The 23,043-nt window shown below is 34.1% G+C and overlaps 2 protein-coding genes and 2 pseudogenes across 2 annotated transcripts; 2 read left to right on the top strand and 2 right to left on the bottom strand.

The window, feature by feature from the left end:
• Positions 1-1,095: 1,095 nt before the first annotated feature.
• LOC112083069 lies at positions 1,096-5,421 on the bottom strand (annotated as a pseudogene).
• Positions 5,422-10,702: 5,281 nt separating this feature from the next.
• On the top strand, positions 10,703-11,029 carry LOC112083068. The gene has a single exon (XM_024150795.1). The coding sequence runs from the start codon at positions 10,703-10,705 to the stop codon at positions 11,027-11,029; it is 327 nt and encodes a 108-aa protein (XP_024006563.1).
• A 6,085-nt stretch (positions 11,030-17,114) lies between these two features.
• On the top strand, positions 17,115-19,235 carry LOC18010813 (annotated as a pseudogene).
• A 901-nt stretch (positions 19,236-20,136) lies between these two features.
• On the bottom strand, positions 20,137-21,744 carry LOC112083067. The gene is made up of 2 exons (XM_024150794.1): positions 21,545-21,744; positions 20,137-21,397 (listed from the first exon to the last, which is right to left on the bottom strand). Exons 1-2 carry the CDS (start codon positions 21,742-21,744, stop codon positions 20,137-20,139), a joined length of 1,461 nt encoding a protein of 486 aa, XP_024006562.1.
• Positions 21,745-23,043: the final 1,299 nt, after the last annotated feature.

Genomic DNA, 23,043 nt, shown 5'->3' with positions numbered 1-23,043 from the left:
TATATCCGACTTTTTTCTTCTTTATCTTTCCATTCTTTAAATTCGTCTTCTACTTACGGTTTTCTTCTCCAACTTCTTATACCTCTTCTTCCTGATTATTCTTCACTTCTCCAAATTCATCTTCTTTATAAATGTCTTCATCTTTTTATTGTTTTTCTGGTTTATATTTCATGTTCTTTGTCTTTTTTCTCGTATTTTTCAATTATTTCTCATCGACTTCGTCTTCATTTCACTTTGGATATTTCGGATTAAGAGTTATCGTTTAACTAAACTGAAAAAACCGGAAACCAAAATTATTCTCGTATAATTTGTGTAGCAACCTTCTCTCTGACCAGCTCATCCAAAACTGAAACTGAACCAAATATATAAATCACTACTTTTTATATTTAACTAGGTGAATATCCGCACATAATGTGCGGGTTTTTTGCTTCAACTATTTCAAATTTTTATATATTTTTTATTTTTCTAAAAAAAATATAATCATCATTTGTTATGTGTTAGTATATTATTATAAATCAATCAATTTAAAATATAATATCATTAAAAATCAAGAGTTTATACAAAAAATATCCATCAATGTTTTTAAATAATTAGAATATATTTTTGGCTTAACATTTACACAAATGCTATTAAGAGTTAATAGAAAAAAAAATTATTTTCTTTGAGTTGTTTAATACTGAAAATTAAAATTTATTAATTTTAAAAAAAAAAAATAATACCTTAAATTAAAAAGTATGACACATCCTTATATTAATTCTCAAATGATGATGTGACATTCATATGGAGAGCGTTGACTCTCTTTTATATATAAGACGTTTATTGTATTTAAAATGCTAAAGAATCCCATAAATTTATCATGTTTAGGTTAAAGTTTTTCCCATCTAGACAACAATCTCTGAGTCTAAACTGTGGAAGTCTGAACACAAGACAACACATAATAAAATGAAATACAAAACAATAGGAGTCGTAATTTTCTCAGTGAGTCTTTTATGTTAACGTTCAACGGTAAAAAAACTATGTATAATGTAGATTGTATATACCCATAACACATTCATTCATCTTCACTTGGGCTAGAGCTGGCTTACATCTTCTCTTTTATGAATGTTTCATCATGGCCTCGTGGAAGCTGCGAGGAGGAGGTCCGGCGGAAGACGGTGGTGGAGCTCTGTTGAATCTCTCCTGGCTACAGCTCCTTTCACGCTACCTTCCCCATACATTGCTGCTTCTACTTTCCATTCACAATTTTTCAAATTTCATATCACAATCATGTTTTCTACATAACAGACAAATAAAAAACCAAGTTTTTATCAAAAAAAAAGAAAGAACAAGTTACTTTTATCATTAACCTATCATGTGAACCAAAACTACCTTTGCCACCATAACCCGAGTGGCCGCCAGGATCACCTCAACCTCTGGAAGGATGATCCCAACGACTGAATTTGTTCATTTTGCCACCACCGCGTGTAGCCATTTCGTGGATCTGAAGAAGACCTTGCTGGTTTGCTTTTTCTAAGATCCTGATCAGATCCAAAGCATGTTTCGAGTCTTGATCATCAAAGAAAGCATGAATAATCTTCCATTTCATTGGGGAAATAATAGTTTATGACCGGCCAGTGATGCAAATATTTGTGTTAACTAATGTATATCATCTTCTTAATGCCAAGGATTGTAATTTGGATGAAGATATATGTACCTGACATCCTTAGCATCTAATCCACGAGCAGCAACATCAGTTGCAACAAGAACTGGGGTCTTGCCAATGGTGGAATTGATCAGAACATTGTCTCTCAAAGGCTGGGACTTGTCTCTATGTATAGAAACAGATCCAAATTGGCGGGTTAGATTGCGTGTTAGTTGGTCACACATCCTTCTGGTTGAGAAGATTATTATCCCATTGGTGCTACCACTTCAATATGCTGTGTCCAAAAAAGCAGAAAATCATGTTTATTTTCCTGGAAATAATCAGCAGAATCAAGACCATGATAACAAAATGGAACCAAGTCAATCCATACCTGTGTGATCGACTTGCTAGCTACAAGCTTGTCAAATTACCAATGTTGACCTGAGCATGGTAAGAAAAATTCATCTGCAATTTTCCTGACTCCTTTTGGCCATGTAGCTATGTGTCACTCACATGCAACACCACCAGAAAAAATCTGAGAGTTGATGAAGCTTTGAACCTTGGGGATTTTCGATAGTGGCCTCACCACAGAGTTGTTATTACAGTTTTCTCTCCTAGTTTTTTATTATTCTCACCGAATATTATAAATTTTTGAGTAAAAGTTGAATATAGATTCATGAAAAAAACTAGAATGCCAAACTGTTACACCAAAAAATTGACAATAATATCGACGAACGGTGATGGTGAGTGAAGGTGTTGTCGTGGAGAATAACAATAAAATTGAATTAGTCTTTCAATTTTCTGTTAGACTACTAACATATTCAAATAGTGTGTTATATTTATCTGTATCACATTAAAAAAAATCAATAACACTTTCTAATAATCTATATAATTCAATACTGTTATCAAGCTAACATGTTCTTTACAGTATAAAAAATAATATTAGATATAAACTTATGTGTAACGCGCTAAATAAATTAATAACTCCGTTAACTATCCATATAACTCATTATTGTTCAGTCTAACATGTTCGTTATCAATCTAAACTATTCTTTACACTATAAAAAATAATGTTAGATAAAAATTTATGTGTAGCATGCTAAGCAAATTAATAACACCATTAACAATTCATATAACTCATTATCATTATTAATCTAACATGTTCATTATCATAAAAACAATAATGTTAGATATCATTTACGTGTTCATATATGATATAATAATTATTAACCCAGAACAAATGAAAACATTCGATAAAAAAATATTTATCATAAACATCTTGAACATGCAGAATTCAAATCTAGACAAATCTATGCTAGTTTTACCTACGCCACCCTACCCACTTTGATGTAAGACTCGAAATCAAGTCTTTAAACCAAAGGCCTCATGGCTCTAAAAGGCTTATGCGGAAGGGTGGATCGATGGTGAATGATGGAAGCTTGGCTCAGGTGCGGTTTTTGCTGAGACAAACAAGGGTTGATACTGACTTTCCTGGGGATAACCACGCACTAGAAAGAACAGGATCAATCGATTCTTAAGCAAGGGGAATTCCACACACAATACTTAAGAGAAATCGATAAAACAAGAACAGAATCAAAGGCACAAAGCTTTGAAACAAAAACTGAAGTTTATTAGAATAGAGATGTGTCTCCAACAAAGAAAGAGACGAAGAGCTTATAAAGAGTCTGCTCAACGTTCACAAAACAAAGAAAAGGAAACAAAGATTTGCTAATAATGAGAAAAGAGCCGTTTGACATTTTAATGTCTAAGGCACAAAAGGAAAACTTGTTCTGGCCAAAATATGTCTTCTAGAAGCCTTGGAGGACGTCTCTTGAAAGTGGGACCACGAGTTTTTAAGTGTAGAAGTCGCCTGGTGTGAACACAAGTGTGAACGGTTCCGTTTAAGGCAAGTCTTGGTTAGGTGGCTTTTCTTTAGATTCTGAGCTTTCTTTTCTCTTCCATGTACGTCTAATATGATATCCAGTGACTTGAGAATTCGCAGCAACACTTGAAAAAGAGAAACAAAGCGTGAACTCATGACTCGGCTCTCGGTAGGCTCTGAATGGAGGGTCTCGGGCAACTTCTAAATGAACTCGCTCCAGGGGAATTCTTCCACGACAAAATGTCTTCTTGTAGGTGTTTGGTTGATGAATCTTGAAGCTGGAGTAGTTTAACTCATCAAAATTGACGTCGGTTGACTTTGAGAGGTTTTCTCGGCGTCGGGTCAAGTCGGTTGATGTTTTCTGGTCTGGTTCGGCTGGGACGTGAGCCGAGAGGTTTGATGGCTTCTTTGTGATGGGATAGGAGTCTAGAGAAGGCAAATCAATGACAGTCGTCTCCCCTTCGTCATTGACTTGCCTAACAAGGGAGATCGTCTCTCCTTTACCCTTGGCTAGACTCGCATGTCCGTTGCACTTGTCCTCTCCACGACTCCAGGTACTGATGTCCGCATCACACTTATTACATAAGTCATCAGTAAAAGCGAGGCGACGTGGCAATGAGGATCAGGGTTATTTTGGTATTTGCTGATAACCCTACAAATAGTGTTAATAGTTTTTGGTGGGGTTTTAATTATTTCTGCAAATTTCACCCAATTTTTAGTTATTGAGCTAATATACTCTTTTGACAATTTTCACAAGTTTCCAAAATTATCAAAGAAATAAAACCAAAAATTACCTAAAAGATAAAGCAAAGAATTGCTTGAATTTTGCCTAATCTTTTGTAAAGATAGTGTTGATTGGCACAATGGTATTGTTTCTAATACAAAATCACACTAAATTCAAAGAATACAAACAAATAAGAACCAAAAAAAAATCTCGTATGTAAGTTCTTTTAGAAAAGAAAACGCCAAAACAAAGAAACAACAGATCAAATCAAATGAGCTTTGTAAGACATGGTAATATAAAAGCTTAATTCTAATAGTAAAAAATGATACAACTTTATGAACAAATAGAACTATAACTAAAGCAAGGCCTAAAGTAGCTAACCACAAAATAAACAAAGAATATGTATATATATATATATTTATATATTTGAAGACGTTAAGGTTTTCTAATAGAAATATCAATATAAGTAAATATAACTTTTTTAAAAAGATGTTGCTTTAGTTAGTGATCACAGCAGTATATATAGAATATGAACACGCTAGGGTCTCAGAGTTCACTGAATTTTAAAAAGACAATTAAAATATGAACACGCTAGGGTTTCAGAGTTCACCAATTTTTAAAAAACGGTTAAAATATGAACATACTAGAGTTTCGGAGTTCACCAATTTTTAAAAGACGATTAAAATACAAATAAACTAGGTTTGGGAGTTCATCAATTTTTAAAAATACGATTAAACCAGTAATAAAAAAGTTGCAGGCTTTACAATGAAATGGTCCAACAAACGATTTTAATGACCCAATTATAACATAGTATGCCACATCACTTTAAAAGTACATACAGGATTAATGAACAACCTATTAAAATCAACAAAAAAACCACCAAATGACAAAACCAAGAAAGATATATCCTCATATTGATATGCGTTGATTCCTGATGCACTGAAGCTTCTTGGAGGATTCAAGTAAAAGTGAAGATTTGTTGATATGCCTTGAATCTTGAAGTGTAGAAGTTTCCTGACGTCAATACATGCAGGCTGCACGATCAAGCATGCAGACTACACAGTCAAGTATGCAGACTGCACGGTCAAGCAGGCATGCTGCATGCTCAAGCATGCATGATGCATGATCAAGCATGTATGATGCATGATCAAGCATGCAGGATATTTGCAGTATGTTGAAGCTTACATGCTGCATCTTAAGGTTGCGTGCGTAAGTTTACACGCTGCACACTGAAGCTTACAAGTTGCACGTTGAAGCTTACAATCTGTTTAAGTAAATAGTTTAGTGCAACATTCTACATTCTGAATCTGATGTTGAAATCTGCACTGTATAAATGGATGTCGAAGACTACTGTGTAAGTTGATGTTGAAGACTGCTGTGTAAGTTGATGTTGAAGACTACATCCTACGTGAGCAATGTAGAAGTCTGCGTGTATTTGGGCTGCTGTTTATGCATGAAGGTTCGTTCCTACATGGACCTAAGTGAGCGAGTCCAATTGCGATTAGGGTTAATTAAGATTTCTGCTATAAGTAATCATGTTACCCTAATTTCAGATGTATTCTGAAACTTTCTATCTCGGTGATAAAATCAGTCTCCTTTGCCCGTAGACGTAGCCAACACATCGTTGGTGAACTACGTTAATTCTGTGTGTGATAATTACGTTTACTGCTTTCTTCTTGCATCTGTTACAACACCTCAAGAATACTGTATCACAATTACCATCAACGAAGAACACTGACCGAGGAATATCTATGCTTTTAAAAGTCATGCTATCAATAAATAAACTAAATCCATACATACCCACATGTAAACTATATCATGGTATTAATAAGAGTGTTATAATGAAAAATAATTAAAAAATACATAAAGATGACATCCTCGGTTGACATCTTTGAGACGGTTGACACCCTCCCCCGCTGCTACGTATAGAAGAACATCAACTAATCCCACAAACAGCACCACGTCCATAAAATATATTGAACGACACAATAATGTCGTGAATCTGCTCGTGAGACACAAACATCCTGCCAACAAACCTAGCAGAGTCTGTATATAGAGAACGATGTTGGAAGTGTAAAATGACGACCAATGTTCCTTACTAAGGAACAAACGATTCTTTCAACCCATGGATTTAGAGCTGCTGGAGCTCCAGTAGCATATAAAATAATATACCTGAAATGTAAGTTTAGGTAGTGAGAGGGAGAATGGAAAAACTTGCTTTTTTTTTTCTTTGATCTTCTGTGTATTTACGTTTTTTTTTCTTTTAATTTATGTATATTTGAATGTAGTAGCATTCTAGATATATATAGACTTACTTTAATAATTAAATATTTAATTAAAAAAAATAAAAAAATTGATTATCATGTGCATTTTTCAAGGAATCACTGGATAAATGGGTGGATCGTTTTGAAGTGCGGTCCGGCTCTTTATCCACTGGATAAAACCACGAATGATTCTTTAAAAAAATTGCAACTTTTACTAAAATTTTCTAATTGATGAAATATGTGCGTTTTTTAAAAAAAAACTCCTTCGTAAAATTCTCTAAACGTAAAATCAAACTCAGTTCCCTCTGAATTGCAGCCTCTAAATCCTCCAACAATGGAATGCGATGAAGAAAAAGAACTGTCTAACCCTAATTTGATTTTGGAAGTTTAATTTATCCCTAATTGAATACACCATCATTTTATTTTATTTTTTCAAATTTAGACATACATACCAATAATATATAAATGAATTTGTAAGAAAAACCAATAATTTATCATGGTTCAACTGGTCTGCATGCTAGAATATGGTTTACAGTATCTTTGGTTCCAGTTCAGGAAAGAGAAAAAAAATTATATATATTTTTTTATAAAAATGACGTTGTTTTAGTAAGGTGACAACGTGTCATGCCAAGTTATATTTCGTCTTACTTTGTTAGCATCTTTTAAGTTTTAACAGTTGACTAATATCAAAGTTAATTAAGGTAGATTTTGACACATAAATTAGAGTTCAGGTAAGAAATTTAAACTATTTTGGAATACGGGTTGTTATTAGCACCGTATTTTATTTTCAAATTTTTTTTCAGCACACCAGATTTAATATAAGGTTGTTTTGGCCTTTTTTCCATGATTATAGTGGTGTATATAGAGTGCTTGTTATTGTTATTACTAGATATATGATATTTCGCGCAACGCGCACGAGTTGTTATATTTGTTTTCTCATATATACTTTCAACCTATTATTTATGTTGTAACTTGTATTTATGTTTTAGTTTTTCTATTTTAATGAAAACATATGTTTTATAAATGTAACAGTCATTCGGTAATATATGCAAATGCAAAAGAGACAAATATACTGTAGAATTGTGTGGTATGGTTAGACCAAAATATACTATTTATTTTCAAAAATAAAATATGTATGAATAAATGACCACTTATAATGATTTTATGTTTGTGAAAAAATAAAATAGCACATACGTTATTTAGTGTGATATATACTTTGATTGCATCAACTGAATGTGGTCTTTAATTGTGTAGATAAATGTAGTCTTCTACGTTATCCAAGACTTTTATCATTTGTTGTATGGATTTCCATTTTCTGAGTGCTGAATATGGTCATTAAAAATAGTAAATTTTGCATTTAAGAAATAAAAATTAGTGATATGATCGTTTGCAATTTAAAAACATTATTAAAAAATTAAGGTCTAACAAATATTCAAAAGAAAAAAAAAAGATTAGAGTTTCTTTTTTTATAAAAAAATGAATTCACGTTAATTCACCTTCAGTGGATGTTAAATAAAATTTGAACTCCGATTATTTTCCAAAAATATAGTGTTAGCTATGTTCCAAAAAAAAACTATGATAAACCACAAGCAATTAGCTATTTCTGAAAGATGAACAATTACAAAATATAATATCGATTAAAAAATTAAATACTAAACTTACAAAAATAACAAATGAAAATATAAAATTATATAACAGAAAGATAAAATTTAAAAAATTGTAAAAATAGCAAACATAAAGCTTATAATGATTACAAAATTTAAAAAGACGGTATAAGAATTATAAAACTTAACAACTAAAATACAGAAGAAGAAGAATCAAAAATCAACTGGAAACCAAAATCACATTTTTGTATCGGTTTTTGATTTCTCCTTTATGATTTTTATCGCCGATCCTAATTTTATTTCTCTTATTTTATTCTCGCTATCTTTTTGTATATGGTGGTAATAAACTAATAGTAATGAAAGACCAATATATTTATATATACAGTATAACCTCTATAAATTAATACTCTATAAATTAATAATTGTTATAAAATAATAAATTTTGTCGGTCTCAAGTCGGGCCAATGTAAAAATTGATCAAATTCGTTAAGATAATAAGATAATAATTTTCAAAAAAATTTCATATAAATATATGGTCCCAACAAAAACATAAATTAATAATTGTATAAATTTATGCAAATCTATGTAATATACTATACTAAAATATGACTAATGTATTTGGTTTTTATTTAAAATTGAAATTTTATTGGTATTTATCTCTTTACTTATTATTTTTCCGATATGTATTCAAATTTGTGAAGATTTTTGATGTGATAATTGATTTTTTTATACATAAATATTTACAAATGTATTGTAATATTGTTTTTAATTTTATTATAAAAAATAAAAATAATATTCATGGTTTCTTATAAATTTTGAACTTGTAAACATGTATATTTTTATGGATAAATTAATATGCTATTAAAAATTATTTTGTTATGACAACTATATTTATTTATCATATTTTTTAACAAGATATTCGCTTAAAATTTTAAATATAATATTATTTGAAATAATTTTTTAGAAAATTATACACAAAAATCAAATTATTTTTATAAATTAATTTATTGATAAATTAATATCATGATAAATCAATAAAATTTCACAGTCCCAACATTTTTAATTTATAGATATTTTACTGTATATATGAAGTAGTTTAATAAAAAATATATGAATTTGAAGCATGAGGTTGTGAAAGAGGAAAACTTGCTTTATATATTTAAGAAATGAGGATTAACCTTTTAGTTCTTTTTTGTTTAACTTGTAAGTTACATGTCAATTAAGTGGTCAATCAATTGAGTTTAATTGAGATTTAAAATGTAGGTTACAAAATTAAATTGTTAAAGATTCTCAATAATCATGATGATTATTTGATAATGACATGATTTACTTGGTCTTTTAATTGTGTACATAAGATAGATTTATTTATTTATATATATGAAAATCTTTGTAGATCTTATTTATCTGATTTCTTAAAATCTTATATGAATAATAAGTTTTGTTAGTGGATGTGTGGAATTATATTAAGCTTAGTTGGATGATTTGATTGTTTTTATTTTAATCTCATAATTATTAAAGAAATTGTTAATGGGGGTGGTCAAATAATGTTATTAGTCTTAGTTAGTATTTATTTGCTATATTGATGGATGATTTTGTGAGTTATGAATTAAACATTAATGTTATTAGTCTTAATTAGTATTTATTTTCTATAATGATAGATGATTTTGTTAATTATAATTTTTTAATTGTAAATAAGAGATTATATATATATATATTTATATATATATTTATAAATATAAATGCCAAATGGCCCAATAAGAAGAGTGTGAAATCTTTCTTTTATGTATAACTTTTTTTTGTGTTTTTGATTGGTCAGGTTTAACCGAATTTAGATATTATCAAGCTATATTGGGTTGGTTCTGAATCTATTTTGATGCATGCATACCATTATATAATTTGGCGGGGAGAACTAGATAATGTTGAGTTTGGAGAACCTAAAATCATTTGATTTGAATTACCTGCACTAAAAATATGTATTGATCGAGCCAAAAAAAAATTAGAAATATTTGAGTTTTGTTGTGATTGTTATTAAAATTAACTGTAATACTCTCAACTAAAATCATGAGATTTAAATTTGTATATATTTAATTAAAAATCTTCATTCGACCATAAATTTTTTTTTAGAAACTCCACGATAGCACATCGAAATCAATAAACAAATCCACTAAAATTCTGTATTTTTAAAAATATTATAATAATTGTTATAAATATTTTGATTATAAATTTGGATAGCTTTCTCCTCAAGCTTCTTAGCTTCTAAATATTCATCCCCTTTAGACATTCATCCTCTTTAGACATTTATCCCCCTTGGACATTCATCCCCTTTAGACATTCATCTCCCCTAGATCACTTTGTCCCCAAGTTTCTAAAGCTTTGTCTCCAAGCTTCTCCACTATATATAGGTGGGCTTGAAAGAAAATATAAGAGATCTTGATATTGTTTTTCATTCTCTATCTAACTCTCTCTCTCTAAGTCTTTCTTCTCTAGTGTTTACTTATATACGAATGAATTCCCGAAATTGTTCTTTACACGTTATCAGCACGACGTTCTACTTGCTCGTTCGTATACGGAAAACAAGATCATCTCTCCGTTCAATTTGAAGTTATCATGACAAATTTGGCAAAACTTGAGATCCATGCTCTTGATGTGTCTGGGAAGAATTACATGTCATGGGCAGTAGGTGCAAAAATGCATCTAAGAGGAAATGAGCTTCTCAAAGCTATCGACAAGTCGGAAACGACATCAGATGAGAAAAAGGCGAAAGCTATGATCTTTTTGCTCCACCACATCCATGATGATTTAAAAGAGGAATACATCACGAAAGAAGATCCTGCAGATCTTTGGCAGTTATTAAAAGACAGGTTTGATCACCAGAAATACGTGATCTTACCGAGAGCCAAGCATGACTGGTTGAATCTCCGGTTCCAGGATTAAAAAAGTGTTGGTGAATATAATTCCGCGATGTTCGGAATCACCTCCACGATGATGTTATGTGGAGCTGAAGTAAGTGATTTCGATATGATCGAAAAAACTCTCCAAACATTCCATCCTGGAAATGTAATCCTGCAGCAACAATACTAGGCGAAAGGATACACCACTTACTCGGAGTTGATGCATGTCCTCCTTGTGGCTGAACAAAATAACCAGCTCGTGATGTTAAACCACCAAACTCGTCCAACTGGATCAACGCCATTCCCTGAAGCGAATGTTGCGTCATCCAATCAAAATAATACAAGAGGACGCGGACGCGGACGCAGATACGGTCGAGGCCGAGGTCGCGGTCACGGACGAGGTCGTGGACAAGGAAGAGAAAATGATGTTGGTCGGGAAGCAGACAAACAAAAAGAAATTGCTTGCTACAGATGCGACATGAAAAATCATTGGACAAAAACGTGTCGTACGCCAAGACATTTAGCCGATCTGTACCGAGCATCACAAAATGCCAAAAAAAAGGATAAAGGAAAGGATTTTGAAACCAATTTCATCTCTGATGAAGTCGGACCCTCCTTTGATGGCAGAAGTGACGCCACTCATCTTGATGTCGCAGATTTCCTCGTTGATCCAGAAGAATCAACAGAAAGGAAACGACTGAGATCGATGTAACTTAGTGCCTTCCTAGAGAAAACATGAAAAAAAAATTATAATCTAGTATTTCTTTTTCAATTAAAAAAAAAAATACTTTTGTAGTCTTTTGTTAAAAGGATGTTTTTTGATGTAAAATAACTTTTAAGGTTTATGTATCGGTTTAATAATATATTTATCTTTATGATAATTTTGATCCAGAAAATGTCGCAGTTTGAGATTCAGGATGGAGATACTTGTCTAGCAGATAGTGCTACAACACACACAATAATAACAGACAAAAAGTATTTCTCCTATCTCAAAATAAAGGACTCCTCCGGAAGCGTGAGTACCATATCTGATAATGCAAAGATTATATTAGGCTCTGGAAGAACAAGTTTTTCAATGCTAAGGGGGACTAAATTTGAAGTGCAAGACGCATTATATTCCCTTGAGTCTCTTAGAAACGTGTTAAGTTTTAAGGATATCCGTAGTAATGGATATCATATAGAGACTATGAATAAAAATGGTATTGAATATCTTTGCATTACATCTGCGAGTAGACATGTATTGGAAGAATTACCAATGATGTCCTCCGGACTATATTGCACAAAAATAAATATGACTGAATCTTATGTTACAGTGAACCCTAAGTTTACTAGTACATTTAGAGTATGGCATGAAAGATTTGGCCATCTGGGATCAGTCATGATGAGAAAGATAGTGCAAAATTCAAGTGGCCACCCATTGAAAAACCAGAAGATTTTTCAATCGGGAGAGTTTTCATGTAAAGCATGATCTCAAGGAAAACTCATAATTAGGCCCTCGCCAGCCAAAGTTGGGAATGAATCTCCTGTATTCTTAGAGAGAATACATGGTGATATATGTGGCCGATTCATCCACCATGCGGGCCATTCAGATATTTCATGGTATTAATTGACGCATCCAGTAGATGGTCACATGTGTGTCTATTGACCACAAGAAATATGGCTTTCAAAAGATTCATTGCCCAAATAATCAGGTTGAGATCACAATTCACTGATTATGCCATAAATAAAGTCAGGCTAGACAACGCTGGTGAATTCACTTCAGCGGCCTTTAATGACTATTGCATGTCACTGGGAATCGATGTTGAGCATCCGGTTCCACATGTTCATACACAAAATGGCATGGCTGAGTCTTTGATTAAACGGTTGCAGTTAATTGCAAGACCGTTAATATTGAGAACAAAGCTCCCAATTACTGTATGGGGACATGCAATATTGCATGCTGGGGCATTGGTCCAGATGAGGCCAAGTGCATATAATAAATATTCCCCAATACAGTTAACATCGGGCAAGGAGCCAAATGTGTCCCATATCCGTATTTATGGATGTGCGGTTTATGTCCCAATAGCCCCACCGCAAAGAACAAAAATTGGGCCACAGAGGAGATTGGGAATATATATCGGCTATACGTCCCCAAGTATAATTAGGTATCTTGAACCAGTAACTGGAGATATGTTTACGGCACGTTTTTCCGATTGTCACTTTGATGAAAGTGAATTCCCTGCGTTGGGGGGAGGATCTAGAGAATCACCAAAAGATATCACATGGTGTACATAAACTTTGGCTTATCTTGATCCTCCTACCAATCAACGCGAGGTGGAAGTTCAGAAAATAATACAATTACAAAGTTTGGCAAACCAGTTACCTGATGCGTTCACAGATACGAGAAGAGTGACAAAGTCTTATATCCCCGCTGCTAATGCTCGATCAAAATTAAATGTTCCGGAACAATGTATTAATGAAAATAGAGCAATTGAACCGCAGGTTCAATTAAAGCGCAGGAGGCCGATAGGCTCGAAGGATAAAAATCTCCGAAAGAAAAAAAATTGGGAGACAAGGTTCCAGAAGAACCGAATAAAGAAAAATGTCCAGAAAACATTTGTGGAAAGGTTCAAGAAGAACCAGATAAAGAGGTTTGTCCAGAAGACGAACCCGATACTGAAAAATATGAGATATCCATTAACTTCGCCCAAAGTGGGACATTATGGGCTAGAAGCAAGATAGATGATACAAATGGAATGTTCTCTTTTTCGGTATCCAGAGAAATAGATCATGAAGATGATCCAGACCCAAGGTCTGTGTCAGAGTGCCAGAAAAGGCCTGACAAGAAGAAATGGTAAGAGGCCATGAAAAATGAATTATTCTCCCTGAATAAAAGAATTGTCTTTGGACCTGTAGTCATTACACCTGAAGATGTAATGCCAGTTGGATGTAGATGGATCTTTGTGAGAAAGAGAAATGAGAAAAACGAGGTCACAAGGTATAAAGCACGACTCGTTGCACAAGGTATTTCTCAAAAACGAGGAATTGATTATGAAGAGACATATTCTCCGGTTATGGATGCAGTAGTCACATTCAGGTACTTAATGAGCCTAACAGCATCTAAAAGTTTAGTGATGTACCTGATGGATGTGGTGACTGCATACCTATATGGTTCACTTGATAGTGACATATACATGAAAATCCCAGAAGGATTAAAGATCCCAGAAGGATCAAAGATGTCGGAAGCATCTAGAGAAATATGTTCGGTCAAACTACATCGATCACTTTACGGACTTAAACAGTCTGGACGCATGTGGTATAATCGCCTAAGTGAATACTTGTTGAGTAAAGGATACATCAACAACGCGATATGCCCTCGTGTATTTATTAAGAAATCCGCATCAGGATTTGTGATCATTGCTGTATATGTTGATGACCTGAACATAATTGAAACTCGAAAGGAGATTGATGATGCACGAACTCATGTGAAAGAAGAGTTCGAAATGAAAGATCTTGGAAAGACAAAACTTTATCTAGGGCTCCAGATAGAGCATTTCCAAGATGGAATATTTGTGCATCAATCAAATTACACCAAAATGGTGTTAAATCGCTTTAATATGGATAAAGCAACTCCGTTGAGTACTCCAATGGTCAATAGATCGCTTGCTGTTGACAAGGATCCATTTTGACCTTGTGAAGATAACGAAGAAATATTAGGTCCTGGAGTACATTATTTGAGTGCTATTGGCGGATTAATGTACCTTGCAAATTGTACTCGACCAGATATAGCCTTCGCTACCAACCTACTTGCAAGATACAATGCATCCCCTACGTGGAGACATTGGAATGGAATAAAGCACATCTTCTGTTATCTACGAGGTATGATTGACTTAGGCCTATTTATTCAAAAAACCCTGAGGTTGGTCTAGTTGGTTTTGCAGATGCAGGATACTTGTCAGATCCGCATAATGCACGATCGCAAACAGGATATGTTTTCACCTTTGGTGGAACGACGATCTCGTGACATTCTCAAAAACAGACTTTGGTCGCCACTTCTTCAAATTATGCAGAGATTATTGCGCTTCACGAAGCATGCAGAGAGTGTGTGTGGTTAAGATCAATGACTCAACACATACAAGAATCAAATAATCAAAGATAGGGAACCCACAAAAGTATTTGAAGACAATGCTGCTTACGTCGCCCAAATTAAAGAAGGTTATATCAAGAGCGACAGGACAAAACATATTCCTCCAAGATTTCTTTCATATACTTAAGAACCCGAGAAAAACGGAGATGTCGATGTCCAATACATTTGTTTAAGCAACAATGCAGCAGACCTCTTCACAAAGGCGCTTCCTACTGCAGTATTCAGAAAACATATTTACAAGATTGGAATGCGTCATCTACGAAACTTGTGAAGAGAAGAATATATGTCTTTTCCAGGGGGAGCTTTACTGCACTTTTTTTTTCCTTGTCATGGTTTTGTCCCAAAATGGATTTTCCATGATAAGGTTTTTAACGAGGCAGTACACGCGCACCGCGTCAATATAAATGGATAATCAAGGGGGAGTGTTATAAATATTTTGATTATACATTTGGATAGCTTTTTCTCCAAGCTTCTTAGCTTCTAAATATTCATCCCCTTTGGACATTCATCCTCCTTAGACATTTATCCCCCTTGGACATTCATCCCCCTTAGACATTCATCCCCCCTAGATCACTTTGTCCCTAAGTTTCTAAAGCTTTGTCTCCAAGCTTCTCCACTATATATAGGTGGGCTTGGCTTTGTAAACAAGTGATCTAGTGAAAGAAAATATAAGAGATCTCGATATTGTTTTTCATTCTCTATCTAACTCTCTCTCTCTAAGTCTTTTTTCTCTAGTGTTTATTTATATACGAACAAATTCCCGAAATTGTTCTTTACAATAATAATATTATAAAAGGAAATTTCTCAAACTTATTAGTCCAATTTTTTAAAATTCATATTTTTGGTATTATGTAATATCATTTTAATACAAAGAAAATATTTTAATACATACACCCAAAAAGTTTCAGCCCAGGCCCACTAGAGATTGATACCATTTATATGAAACGATACAGCTTAAACGGAAACCGAACGGTCTGATGAGGGGAAAAGGGCCAAAACTAACCCGAACTAAATTTGATGTGCCAAAAAAAATCCGAACTAAAATACGGTGCTAATAAGTATCTGAACTCTAAAATAATTCAAATTTCCTATCCGAACTCTAATATATGTGTCAAAATCTAGTTTGACTAACTTTGACGTGAGTCAACTGTTAAAAAATGCTGACGAGGCATGACGGAATATGACTTGGCATGACACGTTACCACCTTACTAAAATGATGTCGTTTTCGTTGTAAAAAAACATCTAAAATTTTTTTATTCCTTGGACTCAACCTCCACCATTGTAAACGACATTTAAGCATCCTAACCAACTGAACCGTGAGATATTATTGATTTTTCTTACAAATACATTTATATATTATTGATATGCATGTCTAAACTCGAAAAAAAAAGAACAAAACGACGACATATTCAATTGGGGATAAAATAAACTCTCAAAATCGAATTAGGGTTCGGAGAATTGGGTTCGATTTTGAGTTCGATTTTGAGTTCGATTTTGAATTCGGAGAATTGCAGCAGTAGAAGTAAAATAAACTCTCAAAATCGAATTAAAATTCGGAGAATTGGGTTGATTTTGAATTCGGAGAATTGCAGCAGCAAGGAGGCTTCGTTCTCTTTAGATCTCGATAGAGCAAACATGTTACTTTTTGTAATGGCTTTGATAATCTACGGGATATTACTTGTTCTCTTTAGATCTTATTGTAATGTTGCAATATATAATTATGTTTGTGAAAAATATCAATATTGTTTCACAGTTCAATTGGTCCACACGTTTAACTACATTTTTTTACAACAAAAACGATGTCGCTTTATTAAAGTGACTACGTCCATCTATTAACAGTTGATTAAAGTCAAAGTTAGTCAAGATAGATTTTAATACATATATTAGAATTTGGATAGTAAATTTGAATTATTTTAGAGTTTAGATAGTTATTAGCACCATATTTTAATTCAAATTTTTTTAGCACATCAAATTTAGTTCGGATTGATTTTGGCACTTTTTCCGTCTGATGAGTGGTGACTGATGAGTATCGACGACGGCCAGAACAAAGGAAGCTTTGTGTTACCGATGGGTTCGATGGAGACAAAGAACTCCGATTCCGATTCCTTCTGACTAAACTACCTCCTTCGTCTTCCTTTTTTCCTCCTTTTGTACCGATTCAAGCTATACTTAGATCCATCCTTTCTCGATTTCTTCGCTCAGAGGATCAGTTTTATTCGGAAATGGGTATACATTGTCGAAGACTTATGCTTTCTTTGTTCCTCGGGAGCTTCTAATTGAGCCTCCTCTGGAAAAAAAAAGACCCATCACTTGGATTTTCTAGGGTTTCGTCTTGTTCCTCTGTGTGGCTTTTGTTGATTCACTTGTTGTTACTAGATTGTTTTGTTGGATTCAGACAGTTCCTGTTTGAGTCTTATGGTATTCTTGTTTTGTGTTTCAGGGTCGGAATAAAAAGAAGAAGGGAAAAGTCCAAGTCCAAGTTTAGGTCGAAGGTAACAGGATTTTGTAAAGATATGGACAGAATCAGTGAGTTGTCTGATGAATTGCTGGTTAAGATATTATCGTTTCCTCCAACGAAAGTTGCTGTCTCCACAAGCATTTTGTCTAAACAATGGAAGCTTCTTTGGATGTGGTTGCCAAAACTTGAGTACAATGAACTTGATGACATCAAGGGTCCTGTCTCTTCCACAATTATGTATTGGGATTTTATCGACAAGAACCTGCCATTACATAGAGCTCCGGCCATAGAAAGCTTGCTCCTTAGATTCTATCGTGGTGAATTTCTTCAGCCTGAGAGTATCAAACGATGGGTTGAAATTGCGGTTTCTCGATGCGTGCGTGAGCTAAGTATCGATTATTATTGGCACAGTGATCACCTACATGATCTATCATTTCCGAGTAGTTTGTATACCTGCAATTCACTCATGACTTTGAAACTTGACGGTGAGAAGATTCTTGTGGATGTTCCTCGAACGGTTTGTCTCCCTTCCTTGAAAACCTTGCAACTTTGATTTGTGACATACTTAAATCAAGATTCTCTTCAACTGCTTCTATCCTGTTGCCCTGTTCTGGAAGATCTGCTTATTGAACGAGGAGATGGGGATGACAATGTGAGAGAATTAGTTGTTACTGTCCCATCTTTGCAGAGGTTATCCTTGAGTATAGATAGTGAATATTCTCCTGGTGGGTATGTGATCGCTACCCCTTCTTTGAAGTATTTTACACTTCAGGATGATAGAGATATTACTTTCTCTTGTTTGATTGAGGATATGCCTATGTTGGAAGAGGTAGATATTGATGTTGTACAAGATTTTGAGAAACTTCTGGAATCAGTCACATCCGTAAAACGTCTTTCATTACGCGTAGTTAGCAACCTTGAAGAAGAGGTAACCTGTTCTTCATTTGTCATTTTCAAGTTTTCAATATCGAACTCTAGATCATGTTTTCTTGAGACTGAAAATCTTTTTATTGCGCTTGTTCTCGTGTGTGCAGTTTCTGTCTCGTGTTGGTATTGTATTCAATCAGCTTGAACGTTTTAAGCTATGTATATGTTCTGAGCACTGGCCAAAGTTTCTTGTCAGGTTGCTCAGGAAGTCTCCTAAACTGCGAGTCCTCAATCTGTACATCGATGTAAGTTTTTTCATTTGCTATTGTCAGCTAAAAGCACTGCATGGTGTAATCTTGACTCTCTATCTTTCTGTCTTCTTTTCTTTTATCGCAGACTTCTGTAGAGCGGTATGATTATCACCCGGTTCAGTGGAAAAATATGTGGAAGAATGAACGGAGGAGCTCTGTTCCTGAATGTTTGTCGACGAGTCTCGAAACTTTGGAGTTTGCAAGGTACTGTGGAACACAAGAAGAGAGAGATTTCATGAGTTTTTTCTTCGAACACGTTCGTTGCTTGAAGTCTATTTCAATCACTGATTGATATCCACTGTAGAAACCTGAAAACAAGAGTGGTCGCATTCCATTCTGAATTTTGGGTTTGTTTTGTTGCAAGAAAAAGTATGTAATTCAACTGAATGTGGAATTGGAACTTGCTTTCAAACCAAGCTTTGAGTACCTTCTTATCACGTGGGTTAATTTTTCTATGTTGTATGACCTTTAATGATTAATATATGTGTGTGCCTTACAACTCAAATTAATCTCTGTTGTGGAACTATACGTCTCCTAAACTATAGTCTCTAAAGCTTGATGGTTATATCCAATACGAATCACGTAACCCTTTGATTGTTTTTTTTTTTGTTGGTAAACATCCTGTGATGATTGTATAGTCTTTCGACTCCATATGTGTACGTAAATTAATGAAAACGTTAGAAAAATCGCTTATTTGTTATAATATTATTGGCCAGAAATCCCTTTATTCTAGCTCTTTGCCACATTGATGATGTTTATTTTACTTCAAATGTCACACGCTGAATTTACGAAATATGATTGGTTAAGAAATGTTGACTCAGTATATGTTTTTAATTTTATCTGTATAAAAATTATAAATATCCGAAAAAATTAAAACGAATAAACACGCGGATTTTTTATACCCGATCTGACACAATTTATTTTCTCTGTAAAACATTCAAAGATCCAAACGAAAATAAGACCCATTTATTCAAATTTTTAATAATTATTATGTCTTTCAATCTGTTTTCGCCGAATAAGGATTTTTTTTAAAAAAATGAAAAACTATATATTTATTAGTAAGATTTACTGATATTAATGTAACAGAATATACTCAAAGGTGACTGAGCTATTATTCAATCGGTTAGATTCCATTTTAATATATACACATCACATTTGACAATTCAATTAATCTGAAATATTAAATGTTAAATATTTCTGGAACTATACATATTTCTATGCACATTCTGAATATCCTCATTCTGAATTTCATTCTTTTTTAAAAAAATAATAATAAATATCTGGCCAAACATCAATAATTTAGGTTTTTTCATTAATTTCTTCTCCATATATATATATATAAGCATTCCTTTTTTTTGAACGGCTAATTCATTAATCATTCAAACTTCTACAAAGAAGTAGGGGTACACGCCAAGGCGTTTTTTGCGAGAGAGACGGCTAAACTGTTTGCCGTTCTTGATACAAGAGAGAAAAACACAAATTGAAACTGTGATATGAGATTTTCGATATCACCGAGGATGCCAAAGCACTCTTTGATCGATTCCTTTCGAGTGATTGCATTGATCAGGGTTTGGCAGTCGGATTTGAGTGAAATCTTAGTGAATCCAAGTCGTGCTGCATGTTCCAAGGCTGATCTAACCGCGAGGGCTTCTCCAACAAGAGGAGAAGAGACATTGCCATTGAAATCAGATCCCTGGTGTATCGTCGAGGAGTTTCTGTTGATGATCCATTCAGATCCTGAGGCTCGAAGGTCTTCTTTCCAAGCTGCATCAGAGAAGATTTCGACTGTATCTGTCGGGAGGCTATGTAAGACTTTCCCTGATGTAGATCCCTTAGTATCCACTTTTATCTGCGCTGTTTGCCAATCTCTTGCTGATACAATTGCTTTGATCATTGTTTCCTCCTCAGATATGCGTATTTCAAATGAGAGAGCATTGCAGGCACGCCAGATTTGCCAGCAGACCCAAGGGAAAAGTGGTCCTGAAGTTATTCCTGTCGGTGGGAGGCAGACAGCTCTGTGTCCTGCCTGTAGACCTGCTATGAAGGATTGGCGATCAGAGATCCGTGGATTCATAGAGAAAGGTAAGAGGTCCCATATTTTCTTTGTGTAGGAGCAATGTAGGAAGAGATGTTCTGCGGTTTCCATTTCTCCACAACGGAGGCATGGACCGGCTGCTTGGAAACCTCTTTTAGATAGGTTTTCTCCTGTAGGAAGAGCCCCTTTGATAATCTTCCATAAGAAAGTCTTCATCTTAGGAGAGAAATTTCCTTGCCAGACTAGAGAATTCCAACAGAAGCTTGTAGAGTTGGGTTCGCGAGTAGTTGGCCTAGCTTTGTCTATAACAGATAGGTGGTAACCTGTCTTGGTGGAATAGTTCCCAGACTTTGTAGCTAGCCAGATATGGGAGTCGCAGACCAAGGTTTTGCTTGGTTTTATGGCCTTGATTGTACTCAGGAGATCAGGAAAAAGCTCATTGATCTTATCTGTGTTCCAATCCTTCGATTGCTCCTCAATTAGATCTGACACCTTCAAATCTTTTGATGCTTCTGTAGGGGGTCCGGTGGGAGTGAGTGGTTCGGTTGAGGAGAGCCAAGAGTCATACCAAATGTTAGTAGATTCACCATTGCCTATGGCTTTACCAAGGTTCCTGCGTAAAAGATCTCTTTCGACAAGAATTCCATGCCAGCCATGCGGTGCAGAGGCAGTGTTTTCCACTCGAAGAAAATCCTGGTGTTTGCAATATTTCCCGATGAGAACTCTTGCAAGCAGGCAGGTGGGATGTTTAAGGATTCACCAGCTGATTTTTGCGAGAAGGGCATCATTGAAGCTCTCTATGTCCCCGAAGCCAAGACCTCCATCTTTCTTCGAACATGTGAGTTGGTTCCATGTAACCCAACACATCTTTTTGATTCCATGTTTAGAGTCCCACCAAAACCTAGTTAAAGCTGATTGGATTCGCTTGTACAGGCTCTTTGGAAGTTTGAAACAGGTCATGGTATAGGTGGATATATATAAGCCTTCCAAAACCCTAAAACTATATCATTCTCTTCATAAAATGTCTATAGTACGTAGACGTACAGCCGCTATAGTTCCTTTTGCAAAATTAGATCCTTCCAATGAAATTAAGAAAATTAGGACTAATATATTTTCCATATGGAAAGTGAAGAACAGACATTCGGGGTTTATAATAGAAATAGTTTTGGTGGACGAAGAGGTCTATGTTCCATTTTATGTTATTTCCGCAATCTATATAGATTAGATACTCATACTATGTTATTATTATTTGACAGAGAACTAAGATTCACGCCATGATTGATGAAGAGTTGATCGGAAAACATAAGGGCCTTCTTATTAAAAGAAAATCACTTTCAATTAATTGCTTCTTATTGAAAGAGTACTATGGTAATATTAGGACTACTCCATTACCATTCAAGATCTCTTTATGCAAAACCACTCGGGCGAAGGAAATTACTGATTTCGCATCAAACTTTCCTGAAAAATATTAGACTGATTTTAAGTCAATCAATGACGACTAAGTCGACAAAAACGTTCTCATTTGGTATGTTTTCTTCAAATTTTGAAAAATATCATATTTTATCATTAAATGCAAATCTTTCTTACTGAAAATGCTATTGGATAAATTGTCACGGTGGAGAGTATGGAAATTATCGGAAAAAAGGCAAAAGTGGGATCAACGAGAAATTAATGATAACACTACGTGATACCAAGTAAGTTCTAATATCATACAAAATATTCAGAAAATCTTATAACCATGCGACGTTGATATGCTTTTTTGCTCAAGTGATGTTCAACTGAAATGTACTCTATGGGGACAACATGCAAAGACGATTGTTGAGTACACTAACAAACATATGTATTCTATCGTTGTTTGTCTAATGTGTTTTGTCTGTAAATGTGAGATCAAAATATAGTTATTCATATGCACACCATTTTGGAAGTTGATATGGCATTAACTTGATATCATGTATGTTATTTATTTTTATTTTTTTGACTATGGGTGATATATCAATATCAAACTCTTTCAACTCCACAAAAATTTTGTTTGATCCTGACGTTCAGATTGTGAAAGACTTCAAAAAAAAGTATATTTTGACGTGATTTTTTAAACACAGTTTTCTATTTATTAAATAAATGTGTGTGGTTTATAGGTTGCCAAAAAACAATCAATAGATTGTTCATGCTGAACAGAGTTATTCGTCTTCTTGGGATGGTGCGATTGACTATCGTGAAAAAATTTTAGGTGTCAAGAATAAGAGGTGGAAAATATCTGGA

Source organism: Eutrema salsugineum, unplaced genomic scaffold, assembly GCF_000478725.1.
Source record: "Eutrema salsugineum unplaced genomic scaffold, Eutsalg1_0 scaffold_7, whole genome shotgun sequence".
Taxonomy (NCBI): Eukaryota; Viridiplantae; Streptophyta; class Magnoliopsida; order Brassicales; family Brassicaceae; genus Eutrema; species Eutrema salsugineum.
Note: the sequence above shows the minus strand (reverse complement) of the source record. Positions and strands in the feature narration are given on the sequence as shown.